The following is a 27975-nucleotide window of genomic DNA, read 5'->3' as shown; positions in this document are numbered from 1 at the left end:
AGGCAGTGTTCCAAAGTGACTTTAATCTTAATTCTCTGGAGTTAAATCACAGCTTTCGTCTTTGTAAGATCAGGTCATCTTTAAGATATGTCTGAACTCTAAAAGCAGAAAGCCTCTTTTTTTGCACTTCCTTGTCAGCTCTTGCAGGGATGAAATGGCATGTAGCATATAATATGTACTGTGTCCAATCTTACTTTTAACAGCCTAAGTGGTGCATCACCATTTCTTGGAGAAACAAAACAAGAAACATTAGCAAACGTATCAGCTGTGAATTATGACTTTGAGGAAGAATTCTTCAGTAATACCAGTGCCCTAGCTAAAGATTTTATCAGAAGACTTCTAGTTAAGGATCCAAAGTGAGTTACTTCTCTTACTGTGTTTGTTCTGTGGCATCCTGAATTACATATCATGGTTCAGTTTGTATTCTGTGTTTGTGCTCGTTAATTAAATATGATCTGCTAGAGTCAACAAAGTAAAAGGAGTATTTTTTTTCCTCCCATTTAAAGGAAGAGAATGACAATTCTAGATAGCTTGCAGCATCCCTGGATCAAGGTTAGTGTATAAGGAATTCACTTTATATTCTCTTTTGTTTATCAATCTGTAGTATGTATACTTGTGCTTATTCAACTACTTCATGAAAACTAGAAAGCATAAAGTGGTGTTCCCACTTAATAAATATTGCTGTTTGCAAAGCTAAATTGAAGGCTACTGCATATTGGCTATGGACTTAATTAAGTTATGTTCTGTACATGGTAGTAATGGGCAAGTACTGTAGCCCATTATTCAGACGACACTTATGCTTGGTCAGGGAGAGACAAATGTTCAGGAAAAAGTGTACCAACAAAGATACGTTTTCTGAATCAAATACAGTTTCCCCCTCTTCCTAACCTTCTTTTCAAATCCCTATTTAAGTGTGGCTAAATGATGACTGAGCTAAGGAGGGCCATGTCTCTTCCTCACTCCCTAATTGGGCTAAGAAGGGAAGTGCGGGACTGATCCACTTCTTGCCCAATTAATATTTTGGCTTGAGTAGGGTTTTCTAAGATATGGTGTCATCTTTTCCACAGGGGAGAGTGATAGCTAGGTCACAAGTGGGAGAATAGGGCTTCTGGCCTTTTTTGATACTTGGTGCAATCTGGCCCATATCTAAGAGTGTGGTTTTGAAAAATTAAAATAAAATTGTTCCTTCCCCTGCCACTTGTCATCTCTGGAAGACTTGATTTAGCAGTATCCAGAGAGGACCTAACTCCATCAATCATCCCACATTCACTTACATTTAATGGTAACATAATTTCAACAAGGAGCTCCTGGGAGCCTCATCCAGCACACTGCTGTATAATAATCTGTTAGGTCTTATTCAAATGCAGTTGTGCTCTGAAGGATGAGTAAAAATTGCTCTTTGTTCACTAGATCTGTTCCCTGCATAAGTTCCGTCCTGTCTGCTTCCTTTTGTGAGCTAAATAAAGGGGACAAAATAAGTGCATACTGCTGTTAGCCCTGCAGAGCCAGCACTCTTAATTGGAAGTGAGATGGATTCTGTTCCTCCTTATGCACAATCAGTAGAATAATGCTTTAAGTTCCAGTCTGTTTATACCTATGCAAAGTCAGTAAAAGCAGTGGAGTGATGGAAATGTCACTAAGAACATATTCTGGCTTGCCCAGAACTTTTATTTTGGGTCATGATGATGTACAAGATGCAGCTTGGCTCTCAAGGTACTTGGTTCAGTTTGCAAGGCTGATAGTTAGGGGAGGGGGGAAATCTCTGCTTGTTAACTATATGATTTCCAGATTAAATGCATTGAACCAGAATCATGGAACCTCTCTGAGACATTCTTACAAAGTCTCTTCAGAGTGTAACTACACTCAACAGTTGGTTTAGTACAGATTTTTTGCACTAGATTTAGAGCTATGCAAATAACCATTTTTTTCAAGTCCCTAGCAGTTTCAAAACAAAATAGTTTGGGATTGAACAAAACGTTTTGTTCAACCTGAAACTAAACATTTTGGGCATTTGACCCCTTTAATTTAATAAAGAAAAAGAATTTTGTCAATAAAGGGTTAGATTCACAAAGGGACGTTCACAAATGCAAGGTAGTGGTGTTGCCTCCTTTATACCTAGGATGTGGAAGATGTGGGTTTGAATCCCCACTCTGGTGCAGGGACTTGAATTCAGGTCTCACCCATCCCAGGTGAGTGCCCTAATCACTGAAGTACTAACTGTTGGGGGGAAGGGTGTGTCTCAGTGTCTCCTATTAAAAGATATTCTACTTTGTATAAATTATTAAGTATTCATTGGAGCAGGGACTGGAAGGTGGGTGTCTCCCCAGCTGAGTGCCCTAACTACCAGACTAGAGTCATTCTCTCCCCATGCCCCAAAGAAATATTTAATTATTTATTTAATGTGAAACAGCTTCAACAGGAGAGATTGAGAGACAGACACCCCAGAATACCCTATAGTTCAGGGAGTCCTGGGTTCAAATCCCTGCTTCAGAGTGGGGATTCAAACCTGAGTCTCCCAAAAAGCCGGTGAGTGCTCCAGCCACTGGGATATTGGGTATAATACCACCACAGTTCTGCGAGTGGCAGTTAAGTCTCTTTGTGACTATATCCCAAAAAACTGAAACATTTCAGTTTGAGATTTCTGAAAAAGTTTTGACCAAAATCAATATGAATTTGCAAAATGGTTTTGTCAACCCAAATGTGCATTTTTTTTTTTATTTTTTTTTTGGTGAAAAACTGCTGAAAAATTTCATCCTGTTTTAGGTAGAGTAACTAAATCAGTTTAGTTACACTAGTATGAACTCTAAAAGTACACACACTTAAACTGGTTTAAATTGTACTTAAGCAGTTTTATATTAATGTAGTTACTCTGGTTCAAGTTTTCCAGCTCCTGGCACAAGAGAAGAAGTTAGTCTGATAGCCTGAACACCCTGATTTTCTAGATATCTCGTCCTCCTGCCACCATTTGCCCCTGTTTAAAAAAATAACAATCTAGCACCCCAGTTCCCTATGTTAAGCTAGATCGTACACTGGCATTTGGGGCCTTCCTAATCACCGAGAGTGCCAGGTCACTTAACCCAAGGAGGCACTCATCTGAGGGTTGGTGCTCAGTGTTAGATCTGAGAGCTTGTCTATATGGAGTGCATAACTCAAGTGTAAATCTACAGCGCATCAGCCTGCTGTGCACTAAGTGGCCAGTGGACCCTGCTGCCACACACTAAAACTTCTATAGAACAGGTTTACCTAAAGCACACTTCTAGTTCATGGCAGCAGGGTCTACACTGCCACTTAGTGCGCTGCCAGCAAGAGGGCTGTAGATTCACACACCAGCTTGCCGCACATTAAGTCATCATATAGGTAAGCCCTGAGAGCTGGCTTGCAGCACTGGAGCCCATCACAGTTGTAGCTGGGACTTGACTTGTAAACTAGTGAAATGAAATGGGAGATGTTGGATACCAAATTGATTATACTGAAAGCAGAACAAAACCTGGGCTGCATTTATAATCAACCAGGAAATCCTTACAGAAAGCAGGTCTTTGCTGGTACACCAGGATGGGGGAGGGGTCTCTGCCTGACAGAGAGAAGTCCTAGGTTAAGGCTAAAAAAAATTAAAAGGTTTACAAAACATTTAACATTCTTTTGAAACTTGCTACCATATTACTCTGGAAAGATCTTTCAAATTAATAGAGCAGTCAACTACTCTGACTAAGCTCATTAGCTGGATGTTTCCGCTAAGGCAGTCAGCAGCAAAATAGTTAACTATACTGATACTTGTAATTTATGTTTATGTTTAGAGGTGACAATTTAATGCCTCTGTGATATGAATAAGGTGGTACAATTGTTTGTCTATGCCTCTAGTCAGCACTGTATTCATAAACTGTCTTTAGGACACAATGAGATGGAACTTAGGGTTTGGGTTTTTTTTTAAACTACAACTTAAGGAAAAAAGAGGGATGGTATATGTGCATAGAGACCCTGACTCTTTGGAACACATGAAATTTCTACAGGTGTGGCTTCCTGGAGTGCCTGCTGCTTTCTTCAATGATACTGACTGCACACTCTGCTAGGTCTTGCATATTAGAATGGTGCCTTTTTGTATGCTTTACTGCAATGCTGTGGACTTCACTGTCTTTGCAACCGCAGATAATTGTTAAGTACGAGTTAAAATTGTACAGCAGGAAGATGATTTTGTGAAATCAGTGGCATAATTGGGGGATATTTAAAAATATCCTTTTGTGCCTCTTTTCCTCATAGCCTAAGGATACCCAACAAGCACTTAGCAGAAAAGCATCTGCAGTAAATATGGAGAAATTCAAAAAGTTTGCAGCACGAAGAAAATGGAAAGTAAGTTATTTAGCAAGTCTTCATAAAGCTGGTGATAAATGTAATGGCATTCTCTTCTCAGGATAAACACAAGTGAAATATTGTTAATTTTATTGCTTTTTTTTTTTTTTTTTGCTCAAATGAAATTTACTATCTGAAGCTTCATTAAAAATAGAAAATACATTTTAGTACCAAATCAAAGTCTTTGCAGTATGGGGGAATAGGAAGGAGAATCCTCTTCTTGTGTTGACTTGGAGTACATTTGTAGGCGCTCAGCTACTGTGGTTGTGGGGATGTAGCGTAAAAAGCTAAAGAGAAATTCTATTCATTACTGGACTGAGTATGAATACTTAAATTATTGTTGGGCACTGAGCTGTATTCATTTTATATAAACTGTTTTTATATATTATCAAGACAGTCAAAGAACAAGAGTGCATATTTACAATTTGAAAAGCATTTATATTTTATTATATTTATTTGTATGCCTCTAATGTCATGTCAGATGTAATAGGTGTGCATGGCAGTGTAAATATGCAAGGAGGCTAGTCTAAAAACAATTAAAAGGAAACAACTGGTGTTGGTCAAAAGTGTGGGAGGGGAGCAAAAATTTGGTTCCTGCCCCACAGATTACAGTCTAAGGCTCTACACCAGGGGTAGGCAACCTATGGCATGTGTGCCGAAGGCGGCATGCAAGCTGATTTTCAGTGGCACTCACACTGCCCAGGTCCTGGCCACCGGTCCGGGGAGCTCTGCATTTTAATTTAATTTTAAATGAAGCTTCTTAAACATTTTAAAACCCTTATTTACTTTACATACAACAATAGTTTAGTTATATATTATAGACTTATAGAAAGAGCCCTTCTAAAAATGTTAAAATGTATTACCGGCATGCGAAACCTTAAATTAGAGTGAATAAATGAAGACTCGGCACACCACTTCTGAAAGGTTGCCGACCCCTGCTCTACACCTTGAAAGACTCAGAAGCTAGGCTCACGTAAACCGAAACTGGGCATGGAATTGGCAGAGTATGGGTAGGTATAAGGAGTAGAATCAGCAAAGGAGAGAACTTCACTTCTGCACCACACGTACTGCGAGATCTGCACTGAAGCAAGAGAAGGAAGGGATGTAGCATAAGAAATCTATGTACAATGATACCAGAGTTAAGCGAGAGCCAGCAATGGGATGCATAAATTATAAAAGAGAAATTCCTTCTTTGGAATAGAGGTCAAGAAATAGGATTTTTCTCTCTGGCTTAAGCAATAGAAAAAAAATACTAAATATCTACCCTTAGAAATCTGTTCGCCAAGATTCAGTGTCTGGTTTAAGTGGGATCAACTGTGCTTGTAAAGAGAAATGTCAGTCTTCTCTGGTGTCCAAGAAGAAGCAGTGTGTAGACCTCTTCATCCTTTTGTATAATGTAACATTTAAAGGAACATTGTCAGATAATTTAGGTCTGAATTAAATTGTGTGTGTTTGTGTGTGTGTGCACATTTTAAAATAAGAAACCCCGTTCATAGAAGTATTTTCATGAAATATATGGACAAGGGGAATTTAGTACAGGTAATTTTTTTTGTTTGCATAGAAAAATGTTTAAATCCAATGTTTGCTACCCATTGGTGTTCTACTGAAACAGACAAGTCTGTTTGTTTTTATTACCAGTACAGATGAAACCCAATGAGTAAACAGCATAAACAGTGAAAAACCTGATTTATCAAAAATTCTTTCCACTTGAATGTGTTTAAAACCACAAATTTCCTTTTCTGTGGTGATAAAGTTTGTTTTAAAAGAAGTATCTTCCTATCACAAATGTTCTATTTGATATTTTAAGTAAAAATAGCTTTTCTTTTCTTATTTTTAAAAAGCAATCAGTACGCTTAATTTCGTTGTGCCAAAGATTATCAAGATCCTTCCTATCCAGAAGTAACATGAGTGTTGCTAGGAGCGATGATACTCTGGTAAGCATATGTTTTTATTGGTTTAATGCTTTAAATTCTTTGACATATAACAACATGAATACTGAAATATTTTAAAATGGATATTATTTCCGATGTGGCAAGAATAGATTCAGGAAGTTTTAGGCCAGAAGGGTCCATTATGATCATTTATTCTGACCTCCTGCGTAACAGACTATAGAATTATATTCACTAACTTCTGCATTGAGTCCAATAACTTGTGTTTCAAATTTATTTATCATGTTATTGTAGTTTTGATTCATGAGAAACTTTCACACCATAGTAATGATAAAATAACCTGCAAATGATCAATACATCTGAATTGCTCAGGGTACCGTATGATATAAACCATAATTTTTTAGCAAAAAAGCTTAGAATATTTAAAATGAATAAAAATGTAAGTGCTTCTACAATGTAAACGTTTCAGGAAAACATGTGAGAGGAAATAATTATGAGCAAGCAGTAGCCAAATTTGAATAAGTAAAGCAGTTAGATGTAAAAGCGGGGGCAAGCTGACTTGAGATGGATGTTAAGGAGTTGCGCAACCGAGGGCTCACCACAGTAAAGGCACAGTTGCTTAGCATGCCTTAGATTTAGGAGATCTGTATGTCTCAGTCAGGAAACCACAGAAGTCTGTAGGGTTCCTTAGTTTTCAAGGTGTAAGAAGGAATTGTCCCTTGTACTGACACAGTTATGGAATGCCCTTTGTGTTATGACAGATAGAATGGAAAAATGTATGACACACACATTCTAGAGCAGGGATGGGCAAACTTTTTGACTCGAGGGCCACATCTGGGTATGGAAATTGCATGGCGGGCCATGAATGCTCATGAAATTGGGGTTGGGGTGCAGGAGGGGGTGAGGGCTCCAGCTGGAGGTGCAGGCTCTGGAGTGGGACCAAGGGGTTCAGAGGGCAGGAGGGGGGTCAGGGCTGGGGCAGGGGTTGGGGTGTGTGTGGGGGATGAGGGTTCCGGCTGGTGGTGCAGGCTCTGGGGTGGGGCTGGGGATGAGGGGTTGGGGATTCAGGAAGGTGCTCCAGACTGGGACTGGAGGGTGCAGGAGGGTGGGAGGGGGCTCCGGGTTGGGGCAGGGGATTGGAGCACGGGAAGGGCTCAGGAGTGCAGGGTCCAGGTGGCACTTGCCGCTGCTTCCAGGAGCTGCTTGAGGTATGTCCCCCTTCCAGCTCCTATGTGGAGGCGTGGCCAGGCAGCTCTGCGCGCTGCCCCGTCCGTGGGCACAGCCCCTGCAGCTCCCAGTGGCCGTGGTTCCCAGCCAACAGGAGCTGCGGGGGCAGTGCACGGACCCCTCCTGACTGCCCTAAACAGAGTGCGGAGCGACCCCCAACCCCACTCCCGGCTGGAGTGCGGGAATGGGGCAAGCCCCAGACCCTGCTCCCCAGCGGGAGCTCGATGACCAGATTAAATCGTCTGGAGGACCGGATGTGGCCTGTGGGCCGTAGTTTGCCCACCCTTGCTCTAGAGCTTCAAGTCATACCACAGCTGTTCATTGACGGGGTTGGGGGGCAGGAAAAACTTCTGTGCACCTGTTTGTTCATTATTAATTAGTGATAGGGCCAAGAGGCTCCAATTGGAGTTAGCATGATGGGGCTAGGCAGTGTGTAACTGCACAGTAAGATAGCAAAAGCAACCAGTAGAAATATGCCCCTTCATTCATGTGAGATAGCTGTGTTGAGTTCTACTCTGTCAATACCTTTTTTTGAATGACACCTTGTGTTTGCTGTGTGTCATGTCTATCATCTGGCTATGACCGAAGCCACTGGAGGGCAATTCTGAGTACTCTGGAATGGCATAGAAATGAGGATAGGCTTGCCCCAGAGTCCTTTCACAAAATTACCCTTCCTATTTACTGTTGTGTTTAGTTGTGCTACCTGATTCCTGCATTCCAACTTCAGTTGTAGCTAGCAGCTGCCTATCAGCGGTGTGTCTGTATAACTTGTGGAAAAAGTTCAAAATGACAGGTGCTATAGAAATGCAAACAAACGTGCTTATGATTCTCTAATGCGGTGTTTCCAACATCCTGATTTATTACCATAGCAACTGTTCCTCCCTTTCTCCCCTGGACTGGTCTACTTGACCTTCTGAATTAGTCAAGAAGAACAGGATGATTTAGAAAGGGCAAACTTCTGGTTGCACACAAGTTCTATAGTTGACAGCAATGTCAAGTGAAATGCAGACAGGAGGGCATTTTTAATTAATTTGTTATACTCTTTCTGAATGTAAGAGGTATTTTTAAAGACCTAAAGGTCAATCTGCATCCAACGAAGTGGGCATTCACCCACGAAGGCTTATGCTCCAATACATCTGTTAGTCTTAAAGGTGCCACAGGACTCTCTGTTGCTTTTTACAGATCCAGACTAACACAGCTACCGCTCTGATACTTAATCTGCAAGTGTAAGTCTGGATATAGACTCTCATAGACTCTAGGACTGGAAGGGACCTCGAGAGGTCATAGAGTCCAGTCCCCTGCCCTCGTGGCAGGACCAAAGACTGTCTAGACCATCCCTGATAGACATTTATCTAACCTACTCTTAAATATCTCAGGAGATGGAGATGCCACAATCTCCCTAGGCAGTTTATTCCAATGTTAAACCACCCTGACAGTTAGGAACTTTTTCCTAATGTCCAACCTAAACCTCCCTTCTGCAGTTTAAGCCCATTGCTTCTTGTTCTATCCTTAGGGTCTAAGATGAACAAGTTTTCTCCCACCTCCTTATGACACCCTTTTAGGTACCTGAAAACTGCTATCATGTCCCCTCTCAGTCTTCTCTTTTCCAAACTAAACAAACCCAATTCTTTCAGCTTTCCTTCATAGGTCATGTTCTCTAGACCTTTAATCATTCTTGTTGCTCTTCTCTGGACCCTCTCCAATTTCTCCACATCTTTCTTAAAATGCGGTGCCCAGAACTGGACACAATACTCCAGCTGAGGCCTAACCAGCGCAGAGTAGAGCGGAAGAATGACTTCTTGTGTCTTGCTCACAACACACCTGTTAATGCATCCCAGAATCATGTTTGCTTTTTTTGCAACAGCATCACACTGTTGACTCATATTTAGCTTGTGGTCCACTATAACCCCTAGATCCCTTTCTGCCATACTCCTTCCTAGACAGTCTCTTCCCATTCTGTATGTGTGAAACTGATTGTTCCTTCCTAAGTGGAGCACTTTGCATTTGTCTTTATTAAACTTCATCCTGTTTACCTCAGACCATTTCTCCAATTTGTCCAGATCATTTTGAATTATGACCCTGTCCTCCAAAGCAGTTGCAATCCCTCCCAGTTTGGTATCATCTCCAAACTTAATAAGCATTGACTTTCTATGCCAATATCTAAGTTGTTGATGAAAATATTAAACAGAACCAGTCCCAAAACGTCTACATTGAAATCAGGAGATGTGATTGCAGCATGTGTAGACATACCTGAACTAGCTTTGTTCTAGTTAGATCAAAGGTAGCTTGGATGACAAGAGCAGTGTAGCTGTGGGGGCATGGGCTAGCTACTTGAGTATGTACCCAGGGTTCTACTCAGGAAGCTAGCCCAGGCCACAACCCCTGTTGCTGTAATTATAGTGTTATTGGTACTTGAACTAGCTAGCTAGATCAAAGCTAGCTCTGATATGTCTGCACAAGCTGCAATCACACCTCCCAATTTCAATGTTTACATACCTTGAGAGATGTTGAGCACCCTCCTCTCCCATTGACCTTGCAGGATGGGCCTAGAGAGTACATTAGACCCTAGGCCAAACAAACTTCCTTTCAGTTTATACAGGTGTATGCCTTTTAGGTTTAAGCCCCTGGGAGCTATAGTTAGAAGCTTGTAAATCTGGAAGCTTTCTCTTTTTAGCTTGCTCTTCAGGTTTTAATGCAGTCTTTAGGAAATATCCTGTGATCAGCAAAGCTTAAACATTAATGCATTAGAACGAAGTAAACATACTTTTTTCTGGGCATTAATAGTCTTAAAAATCAAAAATTCTGCAGAGACTTCTTTGCTACCCATTTTATCCTCCTGTTATCCCTCCAGTGCAAGTCATGTTCTCACTTCCACTGTCCTTTTCTTATCGTTCTACTTTTGTGCAATTTGTTCTAACATATACTACTCCTGCTCCTATTGCTATACTTTTTAACACTGAGTCACCATTGAAGATATGTCACACCAACTCTTTAGCAGGCAAATGCTAGTGTTTAAAACATTAATAAACTCAGGATAAGGAAGATTAGAGTGATTCAAAAATCAGGCTACATGATTTTCTTTTCTGTGAATTTTTGCTGACTTACTCATGGAGAACACAGATCATCCCTGGGAAGTACAAGGTTTGTACTTGCATCTTATATTGTTGTTTTAGATGCATTTTTTTAACAAGTTCCTATCATAACTTGCATCTTCAGCTTTACTTTATACAACTCTCCATTTAGATGATACATGGAAAATTCCAGAAAGGAAACAAAGTGGGGGAGAGACTTTCTCTGGAATCTCATGCAGTAAATAATGTGTACAGATGTGGAAAAAATGCACATCTTATTAGGGTAAATTTTCCAAGCAGTGTTCCTGCATTTTAGCCGCGTGACTCTTGTGAATACATTTTCCAGTCTTGCAGCTAAATGGCTGTACAGTGCTTTGAAAATTTAATTTTCTTTGCTTATCCTGACAGGTACCGGGAGATTTTTTTTTTTTTTTTTACTATTATTATTTTGAAAGCAAATGGTGTTTTTTTTTCCTATTTCCTTGTTAACTATGAGGATGAGGAGGATTCATTTGTGATGAAAGCCATCATTCATGCCATCAATGATGACAATGTTCCTGGACTACAGCATCTCCTGGGATCTCTGACTAATTATGATGTCAATCAACCCAACAAGGTATGGGGTTAGGTCTGTGCTGCGACAAGTAGGGGGAGCAGATATCTGTTTGTTCTTGTATAGAGTGATGTGGCTGTAAAATAGAAATGTAATATTTGAAATAAGACTAACAGTCAAATGGCTTGTAAGCTGTTCTAGGAAAAGTTGTTAGGAGTTCGTTGTTCATTCCTCTCAAACTGTCTGGATATGGAAGCCGTAATATTTTTTTCTAGGCCTCTGAAATGTAGAGAAATGTTGTGCTGATTTTCAAGCAACAGTAAAGTTTTGGTAATAAAAAGAAAAATCCCTAAAACTTGCAATTAAATATAACCACAAATATTTTAAATCATGATGGAAATTGGTGGGGTGGGGATGGATTCAGGGAAAGGAGTGTTGTTTACTTCATTTTCCAGTCAAAACCTTCCCCTTTCCATACCAACATCACAGGAGAACATGCAGGAGTGCATGAACCTGTGTGCAGGACATTGGCAGGAACCTGCCCTTTGTGAGTGCAATGGGCTACAGGGTGGGAGGAAAGCTCCTTCTGTACCTTTTTCAATGGGTATGTGTGTGTTTGCAGCACTTGCTGTAGCTATGCATTGGAAAGAGAGGAAATATAGTAAGAGTCCACAGTGGCTTAACCAGGAGATCTTCAATGATCTGAAACCGGACAAAAAGTGTCCTACAAAAAGTGAGAACTAGATCAAATTACAAGGGATGAATATAAAAAAAACCACATGCATGTAAGGACAAAATTAGAAAGGCCAAGGCACAAAATGAGGATAAACTAGCTAGGGACATAAAGGGTAACAAGAAATCATTTTACAAATACATGAGAAGCAAGAGAAAGACCAAGGACAGACTGATTACTCACTGAGGAGGGAAAGACAATAACAGAAAACATAGCAAAGGCCAAAGTGGTGTTTTCACCAAAAAAGTTAGCAATGATCGGATGACTAACATAGCAAACATCAGTGTAAATACGATAAGATCGGAGGCTAAAATAGGAAAAGAACAAGTTCAGAATTACTTAGACAAGTTAGATATCTTAAAGTCAGCAGGACCTGATGAAATACATCCTAGAATACTTAAGGAACTGGCTGAAGAGCAATCTGAGCCATTTAATGATTATCTTTTAAGAATTTGTAGAGGACAGGAGAGATACCAGAGGACTGAAAAAAGGTACTGTATTTGCCCATCTATGAAAAGAGGAATAAGGACAACCACCTAGGGAATTAACTGACCAGTCAGCTTAATTTCAATATCCAGAAAGATCATGGAGCAAGTAATTAGTCAATCAGTTTGTAAGCACCTAGAAGATAATAAGCTGATAAGTAACAGCAGGGATTTGTCAGGAACAAGCCTCGACAAACCAACCTAATATCCTTCTTTTACAGGGTAGAAAGCTTTCTGCATATGGGGGAAACAGTAAATATAATCATAAATGATTTGGATAATGGCATGGAGAGTACACTTACAAAGTTTGCAAACTGGAAGGAGTTGCAAGTGCTTTGGAGGACGATTAGAATTCAAAATGATCTTGACAAACTGGTGAAATGGTCTGAATTAAATAAGATGAAATTCTATGAGGACAAATGCCAACTATTATACTTGGAAGGAATACAAATACAAAATGTGAAATGAATGCCTTAGAAGCAGTGCTGCAGAAAAGGAACTGGAGGCTATAGTGGATCACATTAAATATGAGTCAACAATGTAATACTGTTACAAAAAAGTGAACATCATTCTGGGATGTATTATAGGAGTGTTGCCAGAAAGACACAAGAAGTAATTATCCTACTCTATTGAGCACTAATAAGGCTTCAGCGGGGGGTACTGTGTCCAGTTTTGGGCACCACGCTTTGGGAAAGAAGTGGACAAATTGGAAAAAGTTCAAAGAAGAGCAACAAAAACTATTAAGTATCAGAGGGGTAGCCGTGTTAGTCTGAATCTGTAAAAAGCAACACAGGGTCCTGTGGCACCTTTAAGACTAACAGAAGTATTGGGAGCATAAGCTTTCGTGGGTAAGAAACTCACTTCTTCAGATGCAAGTCTTGGTTCTTACCCAGAAAAACTATTAAATATCCAGAAAACATGACCTATGAGAAAAGATGGAAAAAATTAGGTTTGTTTAATGTGGAGAAGAGAAGACTGGACTGGGGGGGGAGGGGAGGGACATAAGTCTTAAAGTACATAAAAGGTTGTTATAAAGAGGAGGGTGATAAATTGTTCTCCTTAATCACTGAGGACAGGACAAGAAGAAGTGGGCTTAAATTGCAGCAAGGGAGGTTTAAGTTGGACATTAGGAAAAACTTCGTAACTGTCAGGGTAGTTAAGCACTGGAACCAATTACCTAGGGAGAGGTTCTGGAGTCTCCATCATTGGAGTCAAGTATCAGAGGGGTAGCCGTGTTAGTCTGAATCTGTAAAAAGCAACACAGGGTCCTGTGGCACCTTTAAGACTAAAGCATAAGCTTTCGTGGGTAAGAACGAAGTGAGGTTCTTACCCACGAAAGCTTATGCTCCCAATACTTCTGTTAGTCTTAAAGGTGCCACAGGACCCTCTGTTGCTTCCATCATTGGAGGTTTTTAAGAATAGACAAACATCTGTCAGGGATGTCAGGCAATACATAGTCTTGCCTCAATGCCAGGGGACTGGACTAGATGACCTATTGAGGTCCCTTCCAGTCCTACATTTCAGTGATTTGATAGAGGAGGTGGGGTGGGGTAGGACATGTGTCATGTATCCTTGGTGTGGTGTGGGCAGGAAAGGAGACAGCCTGGATACCAGTGGCTTTAATGTATGTGTTGGTGTGAAGGGGATGTATTTGAAGTGAAAGGGAGTGAATATTAGTTAGGAGCATGCAAGAGGATTTGTTGGGGGGTGAAATCCAACTATCAAATTGATAACTTTATTTATTTATTTAAGACTACAGTAAAGGATTGCAGGATTGGGAGCAAGATTAAGGATGGTTTCATTCATATCCGAATAAATTACACAAGAAAACTTTTGTAACTGTATTTTTAACAGCCATATAATGATGATGTAATATATTTACTCACATTCATGTTTCCAATGCACAGCTTGGAGCAGCTGCTCTCCTAAAACGTGTTATTCTTGGACTCAACCTTTGCTTTTGCTAGGGATTCTTTCTTAATGCAGGTGAAGATACCTGCGTTTAAAATGTTCGCTTTGAATCCCAGATTCAGGGCATCAGTTCCTCCTCTTTGAACAGCCTTTTAAAAATTGAGTATGTTTTTGGATAATTCACTTGCAGAAATTGGGTTTGTAAGACTTTTTAAAAAAAAAAAAAAAAAAAGGTAATAGCCCAGGCTACAGAAAGAGGAAACAGAAAATATGATATAGGTAGTAGGGTTGTCAAGCGATTAAAATTAATTGTGATTAATTGCAATGTTAAACAATAATAGAATACCATTTATTTAAATATTTTGGATATTTTCTACATTTTCAAATGTATTGATTTCAATTATATCGCAGAATACAGAGTGTACAGTGCTCGCTTTATATTTATTTTTATTACAAATATTTGCATTGTAAAAAACAAAAGAAATAGTATTTTTCAATTCACCTAATACAAGTACTGTAGTGCAATCAATTTATCATGAAAGTTGAACTTACCAATGTAGAATTATGTACTAAAAATAACTTTTTTCAAAAATAAAACAATGTAAAACTTTAGAGCCTACAAGTCCACTTGTCGCAAGATACTTACATGCCAGATGTGCTAAAGATTCATATGTCCCATCATGCTTCAACCACTGTTCCCAAGGACATGCGTCCATGCTGATGACGGGTTCTGCTCGATAACAATCCAAAGTAGTGAGTCCACACCTCATCCCTCTCAGATTTTGGAAGGCACTTCAGATTCTTAAACCTTGGGTCGAATGCTGTAGCTATCTTTAGAAATCTCACATTGGTACCTTCTTTCCATTTTGTCAAATCTGCAGCAAAATTGTTCTTAAAATGAACATGTGCTGAGTCATCATCTGAGACTACTATAACATGAAATATATGGCAGAATGTGGGTAAAACAGAGCCGGAGACATACAATTCTACCCTGAGGAGTTCAGTCACAAATTTAATTAATGCATTATTTTTTTGACGAGCGTCATCAGCGTGGAAGCATGTCCTCTGGAATGGGGGCTGAAGCATGAAGGGGCATACGAGTGTTTAACATATCTGGCATGTAAATACCTTGCAATGCCAGCTACAAAAGTGCCATGTGAACACCTGTTCTCACTTTCTGGTGACATTGTAATTAAGAAGTGGGCAGCACTATCTCCTGTAAATGTAAAGAAACTTGTTGGTCTTGGCGATTGGCTGAACAAGAAGTAGGACTGAGTAGGCTCTAAAGTTTTGCATTGTTTTGGTTTTGAGTGCAGTTATGTAAACAAAAACAAAAAAAATCTACATTTGTAAGTTACACTTTCCTGATAGAGATTGCACTACAGTACTTGCTTTAGGTGAACTGAAAAATACTATTTTTGTTTTATTTTTACAGTGCAAATATTTGTAATAAAAATAATAATATAAAGTGAGCAGTATACACTTTGTATTCTGTGTTGTAATTTAAATCAATATATTTGAAAATGTAGAAAAAGATCCAAAAATATTTAATAAATTTCAATTGGTATTCTACTGTTTAATAATGCGATTAAAACTGAAATTAATTGTGATTTTTAATTATTATTTTTTTAAGTTAATGGTGTGAGCTAACTGCAATTAACCGACAGCTCGAATAGGTAGTGTTAGATGATGTGTCTTGTTCAGCTGTTTTCTGAGATGGGATGATTTTTACATGATGTCATTACCAAAAAAATCTTGAAGATCTCTGTGGTCTGTTTTCGTGGTGCAGTCACATGAAATTGCCAGATAAGGCAGGAAGGAAGATGGCATGTATCTCTAAAATAATGTGCCCACTGCTTATATTCAGACTTTTAAAACCTTATTTAGGAGCCTAAATAGAAGAGAACTTCAGGTGCCCAACTCATTTGAAAATGAGGTTGTGTTTATTTAGGTCATAAATATAGATGTAGAGCCTAATTTTAGGCACCCTGATTTGAAAACGCTGGCCCATGTTTGTAGATTATTCCCTGTAGACCATTTATTTAAATGTGACTTTCTCTCAATAATATGGAAAATCAGTAGTTCCTTTGTAAATGTGTAAGTCCAAATTGCTATTTCAGCACTCTTCCCCTCCACATCCAAATCTCTCAAAAGACAATATTGTTCCATTTTTTATTCTTTGTTTTCAGCATGGAACACCTCCACTGCTAATTGCTGCTGGCTGTGGAAACATTCAGATGCTTCAGTTACTCATAAAGCGAGGATCCCGTATTGATATTCAGGATAAGGTCAGGATTGTATTTTGTCGTAAATAATTATTTAAGTGCTCTTTAGTCCAGTACATTTTAGCAGGAGACAAGCAGGTCATGACAGATCTTTTATGGAAATAAAGAAAGAAACTATTGGCGAATACAGTTATCTAGTTTCTAATATAGCAAAAAGACAAAGACACAAATAAATTTTCTCCTTTTTGCTAACAACTTTAGTTGCTACTAATGAGTTTTCTATCATAATAGTGGGTTTTATTTCAGCTAATGTAGTAAATTATTTCAAGTTATTAATCTTAAAAGGTTGTTTATACTTTAGAAACTGTCTTCATTGAATTAGTTTAATATTTCTCTTACACCAAATTAGCCAGAGTGTTTTAACAAACAGCTACAGAATGATAAATGTACTGTTTAATTACTTGAGCTGTCATTTCTATTAAAATGCAAAGGCTATAATGGGGATTCTTTGTGAAAAACATTTATACTTTTTTAAAAAGTATAAATGTGGTGGCTTTGCTGTAATAATGTAAGTTGCCTGAGCCACTAACTTGTTAAATCACTATGTATTGACTTAAAATATTTGGGAAAGTATTTATCTCCATGAAGTGTTGTTTGATGGTTCTTCCTTCCACCCCCAGTAGCTTGGCAAACTATCTTTTAAGAGAATACGGGGATGTTAAGATAATTTGATATTAACTCTTGTTCAACAGACATGAAGTACCAAAACGTCAAAGTTTTGATGAAAGCTCTAATCCTGGCTCTTCTGGAAAACTTGTGGAGATTTTCTTGGTTTTATTGTTTTGTTGGTTTATTTTGGCTGTGGATGAGCCTACTGTTGTTCAGCACATACGTCAGTGTGTGTGCACGCACAAAGTTGTAGCCTAGTGAATATCCTGAAGTGTAATTTTTTTGTTCATTACTTTTATAATCAAATACTTTGAACAGGCTGGATCTAATGCAGTCTACTGGGCTTCTCGACATGGTCATGTACAAACTCTGAAATTTCTCTGTGAGAGTAAATGCCCTTTGGATGTTAAGGATAAGGTAAGGAAAAAGCTCTTTTCATTGTCAACTTAAATGCTGAGAGTATATTTTTATAAACAACTGTATTTTAGGGTATGACAGGCAGCTTACTGTTGTTTTTAAGCCATGCTAGCTAGATTACCTCCTACAACCCTAATCCTAGCTGTGGGAGACCGAACTCCTAGAAACTTCCCTTAGTCCAGGGAAGCCTACCTCCCACAACCCTTGTCTGGGGAGGCACGCCCTCTGCACCCTTATGCCTAACCTGGTGACACCTACTTCCTGAAAAATAAACCTATCTTGCCGAGCACTTAGTGCTAGATCCCTAACCCTAGCCTGGGGCAATCTGCCTCTTAGAACCCTAACCCTAGCCTGGGGCAGGCTTACCTCCTGCAACCCTAATCCTGGGAGGCCTTAGTACTAGAACCCTAAGCCTAGCCAAATAAGGCTAACCCCCTGGAACCATAATCCTAACCCAGGGAGACCTACCTCCTGGAAACCTAACCCTTACCTGGGAAGTCCCACCGCCTCAAACCCTATCCCTATCCTAGCAATGTCTACTTCTAAACCTAAACCTAACCCTAGCCCGGGCCAGCCGACCTCCTGCAGCCCTAACCCTAGTCCGGGCCGGCCGACCTCCTGCAGCCCTAGTCCAGGCCCAGGGAAACCTTTTTTCTTTCTATCATAACCCTAGACCAAGAAGGCCTAGGGCCTAGAAACCTAACCTTTGTCTGTGAAAGAACCACATCTTACAGTGCTACACCTACGACAGGGAGTCCTACCGTCTAGAGCCCCTAATCTTAACTCATGGAGGCCTACCTTCTACAACCCTAGCCTTAGCTGAGAGAGGCTTACCATTCAGAACCAGAACCCAAACCTATCCTGGGGAAGCCTACCTCCTAGAACCTTAATCCTGACTTATGGACACCTACCTCCTAGAAGCTTGACCTTAGCATCGGGAGACCTATCTCCTAGAACATTAACCCTGTGACAGGGAAACTAACCTCCTTCATCTCTAACCCTAGCCCAGGCAGGCCTACTTCCTAGATCCCTGGGTACCTGAGCTGCAATCACACCTTTGATTGCAGTATAGATAAATCCTTCATCAGTGAGACAGATCTAGTTGTTGAGGAAGAAGTCCTCAGCTATGCCATGTATCAAAGGCTGTCTTTGTAAGTCAAGTGACAATAATAATATAGCTAGTTTTGTAGTCTTGTAGTGATGGTCTTTTTATTGGAAAATAAACCCATGCATATGAGTGTGATAAGTATATAAGTGCACTTTCCGTGCTCCTTAATGAAAATGCTTCAGTTTCTCATAAAGAGGATCCCCCACTGATGTCCAGGATAATATCAGGATCCTGTTTTCATTTATCCTGAATGAAAATAATTTTGTCTTGAAATTTTTTTTAAATTATACATTAAATTGAATGTAGCAAAGCTCAGTGCAATTCAGAGCTAATGAAAAATTACTTTATCTCCACTAATGTTACTAAGGACAGGTCAACACTAGACATTTTTGCCATTGTAATAAGGTCAGTTAGGGATTTGATTTTTATGCCAACAAGAGTCCTCATATAGACACAGTTGTACCAGCATAAAAGTACTTTTGCCAGTTTAGCTTATTTTGCTCAGAGCACTTGTACAAGCTGTACTGGCAAAAACATTACTTTGGCTGGATAAGCTGTATCAGGTTTTTAGTGGCCAGCCTGTTTCTAGTGTAGGCCTGGCCTAAATTAACTATTTATTTTGCTTTATGGAAGATGTTAATACCCGAATAAAAATTCTATTCTATGCTCTAGGAGCCGTTACAACATTTAAAAACCATATATTATCTTTTTAGTGTCCTATGACAACATAATAAGCTTCTCATCAAGCTTCAAATAATTACAGCACCTTCGCCTCCAGTAGCCCAGGCAAAAATTCTATCCTCTTAGACATACATCCCCAAGTACCAGGGAGAAAAGATGGATCATAGAGTATGTTGACAGATCAGATCTCTGGCAAACAGTGGGGAAATAAATTCCAGAAAAGAAAGGCCTTCAAGATAACACACACTGCCAGTTGCTCCCCCCATTTATAACAAGGGAGCTGTAGCTTGAATGTCTACACTGACTGCATTTGTGGCAGTATGGCATGGGAAGAGGTGGTCTCTCAGGTAATTGGGTCCAAAACCATCTAGAGCATTAAATGTTAAAACCTACACTTCATATTCCACCCAGAAACTCCCAGGCAGCCAGTGGAACTCACAGAGCACTGATGTTCCATTCATGGGAGTGTGACACATGAAATAACACTTGAATGTGCTTGCTCTATAATTGCAGTCTGGAGAGACAGCGCTCCATGTGGCAGCTCGGTATGGTCATGTAGATGTGGTTCAATATCTCTGCAGCATTGGGTCCAATCCCAATTTTCAAGACAAGGTGGGTAGTATCAGCTCTTCCTCCTACAGAAACATGAGTTCATTCAGCATAAGCAACCATAACTTCTGGTCTTGCTTTATATTTGCCATGTTTCAAATAAAAACCACTTTGTTTTACCTCCTAATAAATGGAGACTGTCCATAAACTGTGTACATGAGAAAGCTACCTTTATCCTGATAGAACACCAAGGTCTTGAAATGAATTACAGAAGCTTAAGGATGGAGAGAACTGCACCTCTGTTTACACAGCATGGGTTCAGCTAGCACCTGGACAGGCCATTGACTCAGCTATGGAGCAGATCCTTCCAAAATTCTCTGTGACTGATGAAAATGATGAGCCAAAGTGATAAACTCCTTATTTGAGAGATAGATATATAATGTTATCAAATTATAAGTTATCAAAAATATATAGATGTCATTTTGATAACTTATTAAACTCAGAGAAGAAACATGCATTTCTTTAGAGAAGACATGTTTAACATATTTCAGCTATTAATTGGAGCCCATTTGGGGGAGGTGAAAAGGGAAATGTATCATCCAAAAAACTCAAGCAATTTCCAAGCTCGAGTGTCTCTCAGTCCTTGGGAGTTCCTTCTCCCTACAGACCGTCTCAAGTCTTTCAAAATACTGTCTGCAATGGGAGAATCTGGAACAGACTCGGGCAGTCACAGAAACAGGGAAGCAGGCGAAAATTTCAAAACCAACCCTTTCTCAGTCTGTCAGCTGAGGCCATCCCCATACATGCATGTCTAAAGGCTTCATATAACTGACTGTTACCTCTCCAGTTACCATGGAAAGCTTGAGTCCTCTCTACTGAGTATGATCGCCTGTAGTATGAGCTTTGAGTATCTGCCAAGTCCCTTCCCTTATAGCTCAATGGAGGGGTGAGGAGGTTACATCTACAGTCCCATTGCCCTTGTCTTTTTGCAGAAGGACCCTTCTTTTTTATCTTAACTGCTTTGTTGTTGTTATAACCCGTTGCACTTACAATTGCATCTTTTGTAGAACATTTGGATGTCTCTGATAAACCTTAAGTTAGCCCCATAACAATTTTATGAGGCTCAAAGAGCTTAAAGATAAATATTTTAACACGTCTTAGCTTCCTTAGTCACTTTTGAAACTGGGGCTTATGTTTTTAAGTCACTTAAGTATGCTTTAAAATCTTTAACCTTAAATAACTTGTGGAAGGCAAATCACACTCAGATCTGGAAATTGAATACTGGAGTTCACTCCAAATTTTTTGTTTCAACCACTTGCCTAATCCCTACATAAGTGAAATAGTTCCATATGAATGAGGACATGTTTTCAAATGAGAGAACCTAGGTAAATAATTAGCTTCAGTTGCATGGAAACAGCAAGACAGTGGTGCCAGTATTTGCAGGCAAGTCAGGTATCACTGTTATGTTTTGTACTGAGAAATCTGTATTCCTGGAATCCAGATGCTTAAGAGAAGCTATTGAGTTCTCACAATCATTGTGTGTGTCAGGGTGAAGTACGCCCACATTGAGAAAGTTAGCTTAATACATTATAGTGATGCTAAATCATTTTATAGGATTTAACTTTAATAGACAGATTTCTTTTCCTTCCCCTTCTTCTGGTTTTACAGTACAAGCTGAGGAATGGGCACTGCTAGCACATAGTTTCAGCTGTTTTTTATTTTGATTTGTCATTATTGATAGGAAGAAGAAACTCCTTTGCACTGTGCTGCTTGGCATGGCTACTACTCTGTTGCCAAAGCACTTTGTGAGGCAGGTTGTAATGTGAACATTAAAAACAAAGAAGGGGAAACTCCACTCCTGACAGCATCAGCTAGAGGTTACCATGATATTGTGGAATGCTTGGCAGAACACGGAGCTGACCTTGATGCAACAGACAAGGTTAGTTACGGGTGAATGAGTCACATTTAGTCAGGAATTATATGCAGAGGACGTGAGTGATACAGGACTATTTATACCTCTAAATTACTTTCTTTAAAATACTTCATTTGACTGCTTCAAGCAATCATTCTTTTTTAAAATATAAGCTCTCTAATGAATTATAAAGAGAAAATTGATGGCTGCTTCTAAAAGTTGCTGACTGATTTGTTCATTCATATTGGAAATAACCATTCCATTATTATGTCTGTATTCATGTAATACCAGCTTATTAAATCTGTTTATCTGTCCATCACACTTTATGGCTGACAGACATTCTTTATACAGAAAATAACTGAAATATTGACTCTTGTAACTGGCAATAAGCTATTCATTTTTAAAGGACAAAGGCAATGGGTTTATCACTTGCCTTCAATACCTGTGTGTCAGATCAAGAGAATAAATCATTTGTTTTCCAACAGTCTAAACTACAGCTTTTTAACAGTTGCACTAATTCAGAATTATTTTTTCCTCTCATGACTGGTATTGAAGAAATCTTGAGTTTCATTGTTTATATTAGCATACTGGTCATGGTAGTTGTTGTTATTATTTCTGGAGTTTCTATTGCATTTAAACAGTGCTGATCTCAAAGGTCTGCTGCATGCCACTGATAAAACATTTTGCTTATAAGAGAATTAAATGGAATCACTTTTGAGTCCTGCTACCCTCCCACTCCCAAATTGTTTCAGATAAAGAAGGAGCTGCTCCACTCAGAAGCTACCATTCTCTAAGCAGATTGTGTGACTTTTGCATTGGCCACCTTCTGGCAACAAACACTTGCACTAGTATGTCTTAGCCACGTTACCACTTTCAGGGAAAACTGTTGATTTGTTTTGAAATAGATTTGTGCTGGGAAAACAAAATTGTTATGGCTTGTGATCCAAAAGGCAGGACAATACACACTACCATAATTAAATTACCACACATCTGTGGAAAAATACTTGAATTTGTATAAATCACTTCATAATGGTTGGATTTTTTTTGAATGTGACTGACCAGTTGTCTTGTGATTTCAGGATGGACACATAGCCCTGCATCTTGCAGTGAGAAGATGTCAAATGGAAGTAGTTAAAACTCTCATCGGTCAGGGATGTTTTGTAGATTTCCAAGACAGACATGGTAACACCCCTATGCATGTGGCCTGCAAAGATGGGAATGTCCCTATTGTGATAGCACTCGGTGAAGCAAGTTGTAATTTGGATGTTACAAATAAGGTAAACAAAAAACAGTGCTGGTACAGAACTTCTCTGTTAAATATCTTACCTTTTTGGGTGGCTGAGCTTCTCTTAATTTATAACAGTTATTGTATAAAAATCCTTTTATTTTTCAAAGTGCAAATAGAAAACATTTTCAAGAACTTAAAAAGGTAGAGCAGTTGAGATAATAATTGAAAATCCATGCGGAAAGAAACAAACTGAATTAGTTGCATCGGTAAACTTTTCTGTTCTGTCCTAATGTTAATATACGTGCCAACTTGTTTGTCCGGTAGTATGGCTTTACTTCTTGCAGATGATGTTTAGGCAACAGGGAGTGGATGGAATGCTGTATACTTCATATATTCTGTTGGTAGTCTAAAGGAGTATTAAATTAAGTAATAAAGATGATTAACAGTTCTATAAGTAAATCATAATTATTATTAATGAGTACTTCTATATATTAAAAAATCTCATCTAGTCCAACCCCCTGCTCAAAGCAGGGCCAATTCCCAGATAGATTTTTACCCCAGTTCCCTAAATGGGCCCCTCAAGGATTGAACTCACAACACTGGGTTTAGCAAACCACTGAGCTATCACCCAATAGTGTTGTGTCTCAGATAGTCAAGTTACTAGTGCTTTGGTGGCCCCTCTCATTGCAATAGAGCTGATTGGGGTGTATGAAAACTAAATATAATTCTTAACAGGTTTAGTATTTTAGCTTTCTGCCTAGGATCATTAAATAACAGTAACGCACTTCCGGAATTTTTCCTGTTGCTAGTTTGTAAAGCTTTAATGTCAGCCATTAGACTTTGCTGACATACTGTGTGGCTAGTGCTTGGTATTTTGCTTTGAATGTCTAATTATGCAAAGGTGGGAGAATACTGCAATATCATGCAGTTTTTATATCCCACTAAGTTTAAAACAATTAATTGTAGAGGTCTTTGTGCTGTTCTTTGTGATTCATTTATTTTAAAAGGTGTTATAGTTCTTAGGAAAACATAAAAGTATTCTTGTAATACAATATTGCTAATTGTTTCCATTCATTACAAAAGCTCTGTGATCTTCTGTGCTGCACAAAGCTATGGAAGGTGGTGGATTTTTGGCTTAAAAGTCTGGCCCAGTGCAATCAATATTTTTTTTAAAATCTAAAGATCAGCAGCTGCCAAGTGGAAAGCTTATTATAATGAGCTCTCCACCTCCTAGTGTTGGCTTAAGCGTGACTGATCAGGCAATTAAATGCAGATCCATGGCTGAGAACACATTTTTGGGAAGGTGGGTTAATACAGCCCAAGGCTGGATTAGCACCTCTTTTCATGACTGAGAAGCTTTGGCTGGCCTCAAAGAAGTAGGGTGGAAAAAAATAAACACCTAAAAGTAAATGGACCAGAAAGCCTTCCACATATGGTTAAGGATTTTTGTCTTGTTACTCTTTAAGGCTGTAGTAGTGTGCGCGAGTGGAATGGACTTTGGATTCCAGGTCTCTAGAAGAGAAGAGCTCTCTTCATATAGCATATGGAGATAGTGCCATTATCTTGAAAAACAAGCCCTACTATGTGAACCAGTTAACTTAATGAAGCATTTATCTTGTGTCCACAAATGACATCTACCAGTATAAATGCAAGATGCTGACTTGCTGACCTGTGCCCTAGAGCTTCATATTGATATATTTGGAGGGGCGGGGAGAGATCTTTCCAGTTAATATTTTTTACTATATTAGAGACTACAATAAAAGAGAAATAATGTTTACTTCTGAGAAGGAAGCATTTAAGGTCACAGCAGAGAAATTATAGAAGAGAGAAAGATGACACACAAGTCGATGCAGAGAGGAGATACAAACAGAAAATGTTGCAAAGACAGGTCTATTGATGTGAACAGGAAAGAGATAGGAAATGGATGATACGAGGACCACCGCATTAGTGAGAGAGAATCAGGAACAACTAAGACATGGGAGTGTGAGACTCTTACAAAATAATAATTTAATACTGTAGAAGGTAAAGATGAGAGAAGACAAGCTAGCAGACTGCTGTGGTCAGGATGACAATGATTTCATTCAGCAGTCGTTGTCCTCCTGACAACAGTATGGTACCACTCTTATTAGTAAATCCCGTATTTCTATATTCTTAAAGATTGTCCCTGTATATTCTAGATCCTAAATTACTATCTAGACTCTTTTGCTTCCATGTCCTTACTTCATCCATTCATTTTCTAATTTTCAGACTCTCTCCTGTCTTCCACTTCCACCACCCATCTGCTCTAGTCTTTTTAGTGTTTTCAGAAAAGTTTTGGTTCACAGTGCTCCTCAGCGTACTCTGCTCTCTTGCAGGTTTACAAGTACTGTTACCCTAGTCCTTAATATTCTTGGCTGTAGATGTTTTCTGTCACTGGCATTCTCAGGGAGCGGTGACCTTTTGGGCTTGCAGAGCAGGCATCTCCTTAACTCCCCTCCTCTTTTGTTCACTTTCATCAATATGTGACTGTGGAGGAGAATCCACAGCTGCCAAGCTTATGGAGCCAATGTTGCAGGAACAGTCGATATTTAGCTATTCAAACTGCTGTTTAATGTTTCTGGGAGTCAGAGAGAAATTCTCACTCACTAGTGAAAATTTTAGGGCATTTCACATAAATGTTGTAGATCTGACTTATTTAATTAAGTGTCCCATATTCAAATCTTATTTTTGATTAAATCAGACTTTAAATTAGTTGTGCTCAATTTTTAAACTTGGAGTATAAAATTAATCAAATTAACCTAATTTTTTCCAGTCCTTAATTGTGTAGGTACATGTATACAGAAGCCAGGTGGTGTATCTCTAGCATAGAATAAACATACCTGAAAGTCAGGCTCTCTGCGCATCATCAACAGAAAGTTAACTTATTTTTTCTCCCCCTCTTAGTATGGACGAACACCTTTACATCTGGCAGCAAATAATGGAATCCTTGATGTTGTCAGGTACCTCTGTCTCACTGGTGCCAACGTAGAAGCTTTAACCTCTGTAAGTATAACAAATGTTATGTTGCTTACTTGGTTTGCTTACAGTAATAGACCATCACTTTTGTTTTAAATTGTTTCCTATTACAATTGTATTTTGGAACAGTAAAAATTGTTAGACTACAGTACATCACTCTGGCTTGACAAATATTCTCAGTTGCCCATGGACAGATGCAGCCTACCCCGATAAATAATAAATTTAAAACAAATTAAGATACAGAATCCTATACACTTATCCACGGGACCTTAGCTGAAAGTTACTTGTGTTGCTCTATTTTAATTGAAGCACAATTTAGCCATTTTCCCTGCAAGTCATATACCTGTATAAACACATTTTTAAATCTTTTTAAGAGTTTTTTTTCAAAAGGTTTTCATCTTACCGCAGTGAAAAGAATATTTCATGGCATATATGCGTGGGTGAGTGAATGGGTGAGCTAGCATTCAGATATACTTGTAAAGCAATTACTGTCTGTCATGTTGATCTGCACCACTGCTTCCATCAGCACCACCTAAGTTATTTTTCATTCTCAGAAGGGTTGAGAAGTGTTCCCTTGATTAGCATATCCAGGGGAGCGATGAAGAACAACAAGCTATCACACAACATTGCCCATATATTTAACAAACAAATACCATTTGTCTGCAAAAGAAATACAGCTGGATCATCCTAAAATACCATGTGCCCTATTCAGCATGTCTTATTCAGGCTAAACTCCTGCTGGAGTCCATATTGGTGAAAGTCAAGTCATAATTTATGTGTAGCCAGGAGCCCAATATTTTTCAAAGCTCCCCTCTTACAGAAATTACACTGGAAAGTGTGATAAATGAGATTAAAGAAAAAAATGCATCTACTTGTTTATTTTGTGAATTTGACAGCACTTGGTGTAGTAGTCCAGTTTCACTGTTTCCCTCTATATTCAGCTAGCTTGTTGATATCTCCAGTTTGTATGGGTCTTTCACAAAGTGACACAGGAGAGAGAAACATTTAAAAGAGAGAAGGTGAATGCAGTTGTGCCAATTTTTATGGTTTTACAGGGCCTCAGACATATTTAGTACCTGAAAATACATTTTTTTATATTGACTATATTTTAAGTTTCCAGTTTCCTTTGTTTTTTTCCTGGTTTCATTATTTCTAATTAACAAAATAAGTGCATAAACTGAAGCTGTTTCGTTTCAGCTTATCCTCATTCTCCTATTTTATGGAGTACTTGATTCAGTATTTGTAACATCAGCATTAAACACCATGGAAGTGATTGTGATGTGACAAAAAGTTTATCTACATGTAGAAAATTACCAGCGGAACTATACCATTGTAATTATATTGGTATAACTATCTGTGTGGACGAGACGTGCTTCTTCCAGAAGAGGCGTTCCTTTTTCCAGTTAGCTTAGATCTCTTTGAAAGTGATGACAGAGTGAATTGTGATGACTCTATGTCTATGCTTAAAACACTACAGCAGTGCTGTTGTCACACTTCAGTGTAGACACTGTTTCTGCTGATGATAGGTAATGCACCTCCCCACGAGGTAGTAGGTAGGTCAACAGAAGAATTCTTCATTCAACCTTGTGCCATGTACACTAGGGGTTAGGTCGGTTTAGCCACATCTCTCGGGTGTGGATGTAAAATCCTAATGTAGACCAGGCCTACGACTGGCAGGAGAAGCCGACTGATTAAACAGAAGAAACTGCTGTTTGTGCACAAATATCAGGGCAATGAGCATGTTGGTGGAAAGAGGGAAGTGGAGAGAATGAGTACGTGGTGATTTAGTGAAGTTTCCATTTTTTTGTTTTAAATTTACTGGAGTCTGATATTAAGCTTATGTGGAAGGTCCTAGTGGTTGTTCTCTGTGAAGCTTTTAGTTAAATTCTTTTCTGAGCACCATTTTTCAGGATTCCTTAATGCCTAAAACATTAACTTTGGGCTGGAGATTGGTAATTTTTGCAAATTTTTATTTAATT

The 27975-nt window shown here is 39.0% G+C and overlaps 1 protein-coding gene across 6 annotated transcripts in view; it reads left to right on the top strand.

Annotated features, from left to right (window-relative positions):
- Window positions 1-27975, top strand: part of DAPK1 (death associated protein kinase 1) — a 117619-nt gene that overhangs the window by 65279 nt on the left and 24365 nt on the right. For all 6 annotated transcript variants that reach the window (XM_005304301.5, XM_005304299.5, XM_065550421.1 and 3 more), the window contains 11 exons: window positions 204-356; window positions 507-552; window positions 4255-4344; window positions 6186-6278; window positions 11028-11147; window positions 16403-16501; window positions 17426-17524; window positions 19827-19925; window positions 21604-21801; window positions 22854-23051; window positions 25925-26023. In XM_005304301.5, the coding sequence (XP_005304358.2) occupies window positions 204-356; window positions 507-552; window positions 4255-4344; window positions 6186-6278; window positions 11028-11147; window positions 16403-16501; window positions 17426-17524; window positions 19827-19925; window positions 21604-21801; window positions 22854-23051; window positions 25925-26023 (1294 nt within the window). The remainder of the gene's footprint in view (window positions 1-203; window positions 357-506; window positions 553-4254; window positions 4345-6185; window positions 6279-11027; window positions 11148-16402; window positions 16502-17425; window positions 17525-19826; window positions 19926-21603; window positions 21802-22853; window positions 23052-25924; window positions 26024-27975) is intronic.

This window comes from Chrysemys picta, chromosome 6, assembly GCF_011386835.1.
Source record: "Chrysemys picta bellii isolate R12L10 chromosome 6, ASM1138683v2, whole genome shotgun sequence".
Classification (NCBI taxonomy): Eukaryota; Metazoa; Chordata; order Testudines; family Emydidae; genus Chrysemys; species Chrysemys picta.
The sequence above is the reverse complement of the archived record's forward strand: the minus strand, read 5'-3'. Positions and strand labels throughout refer to the sequence as shown.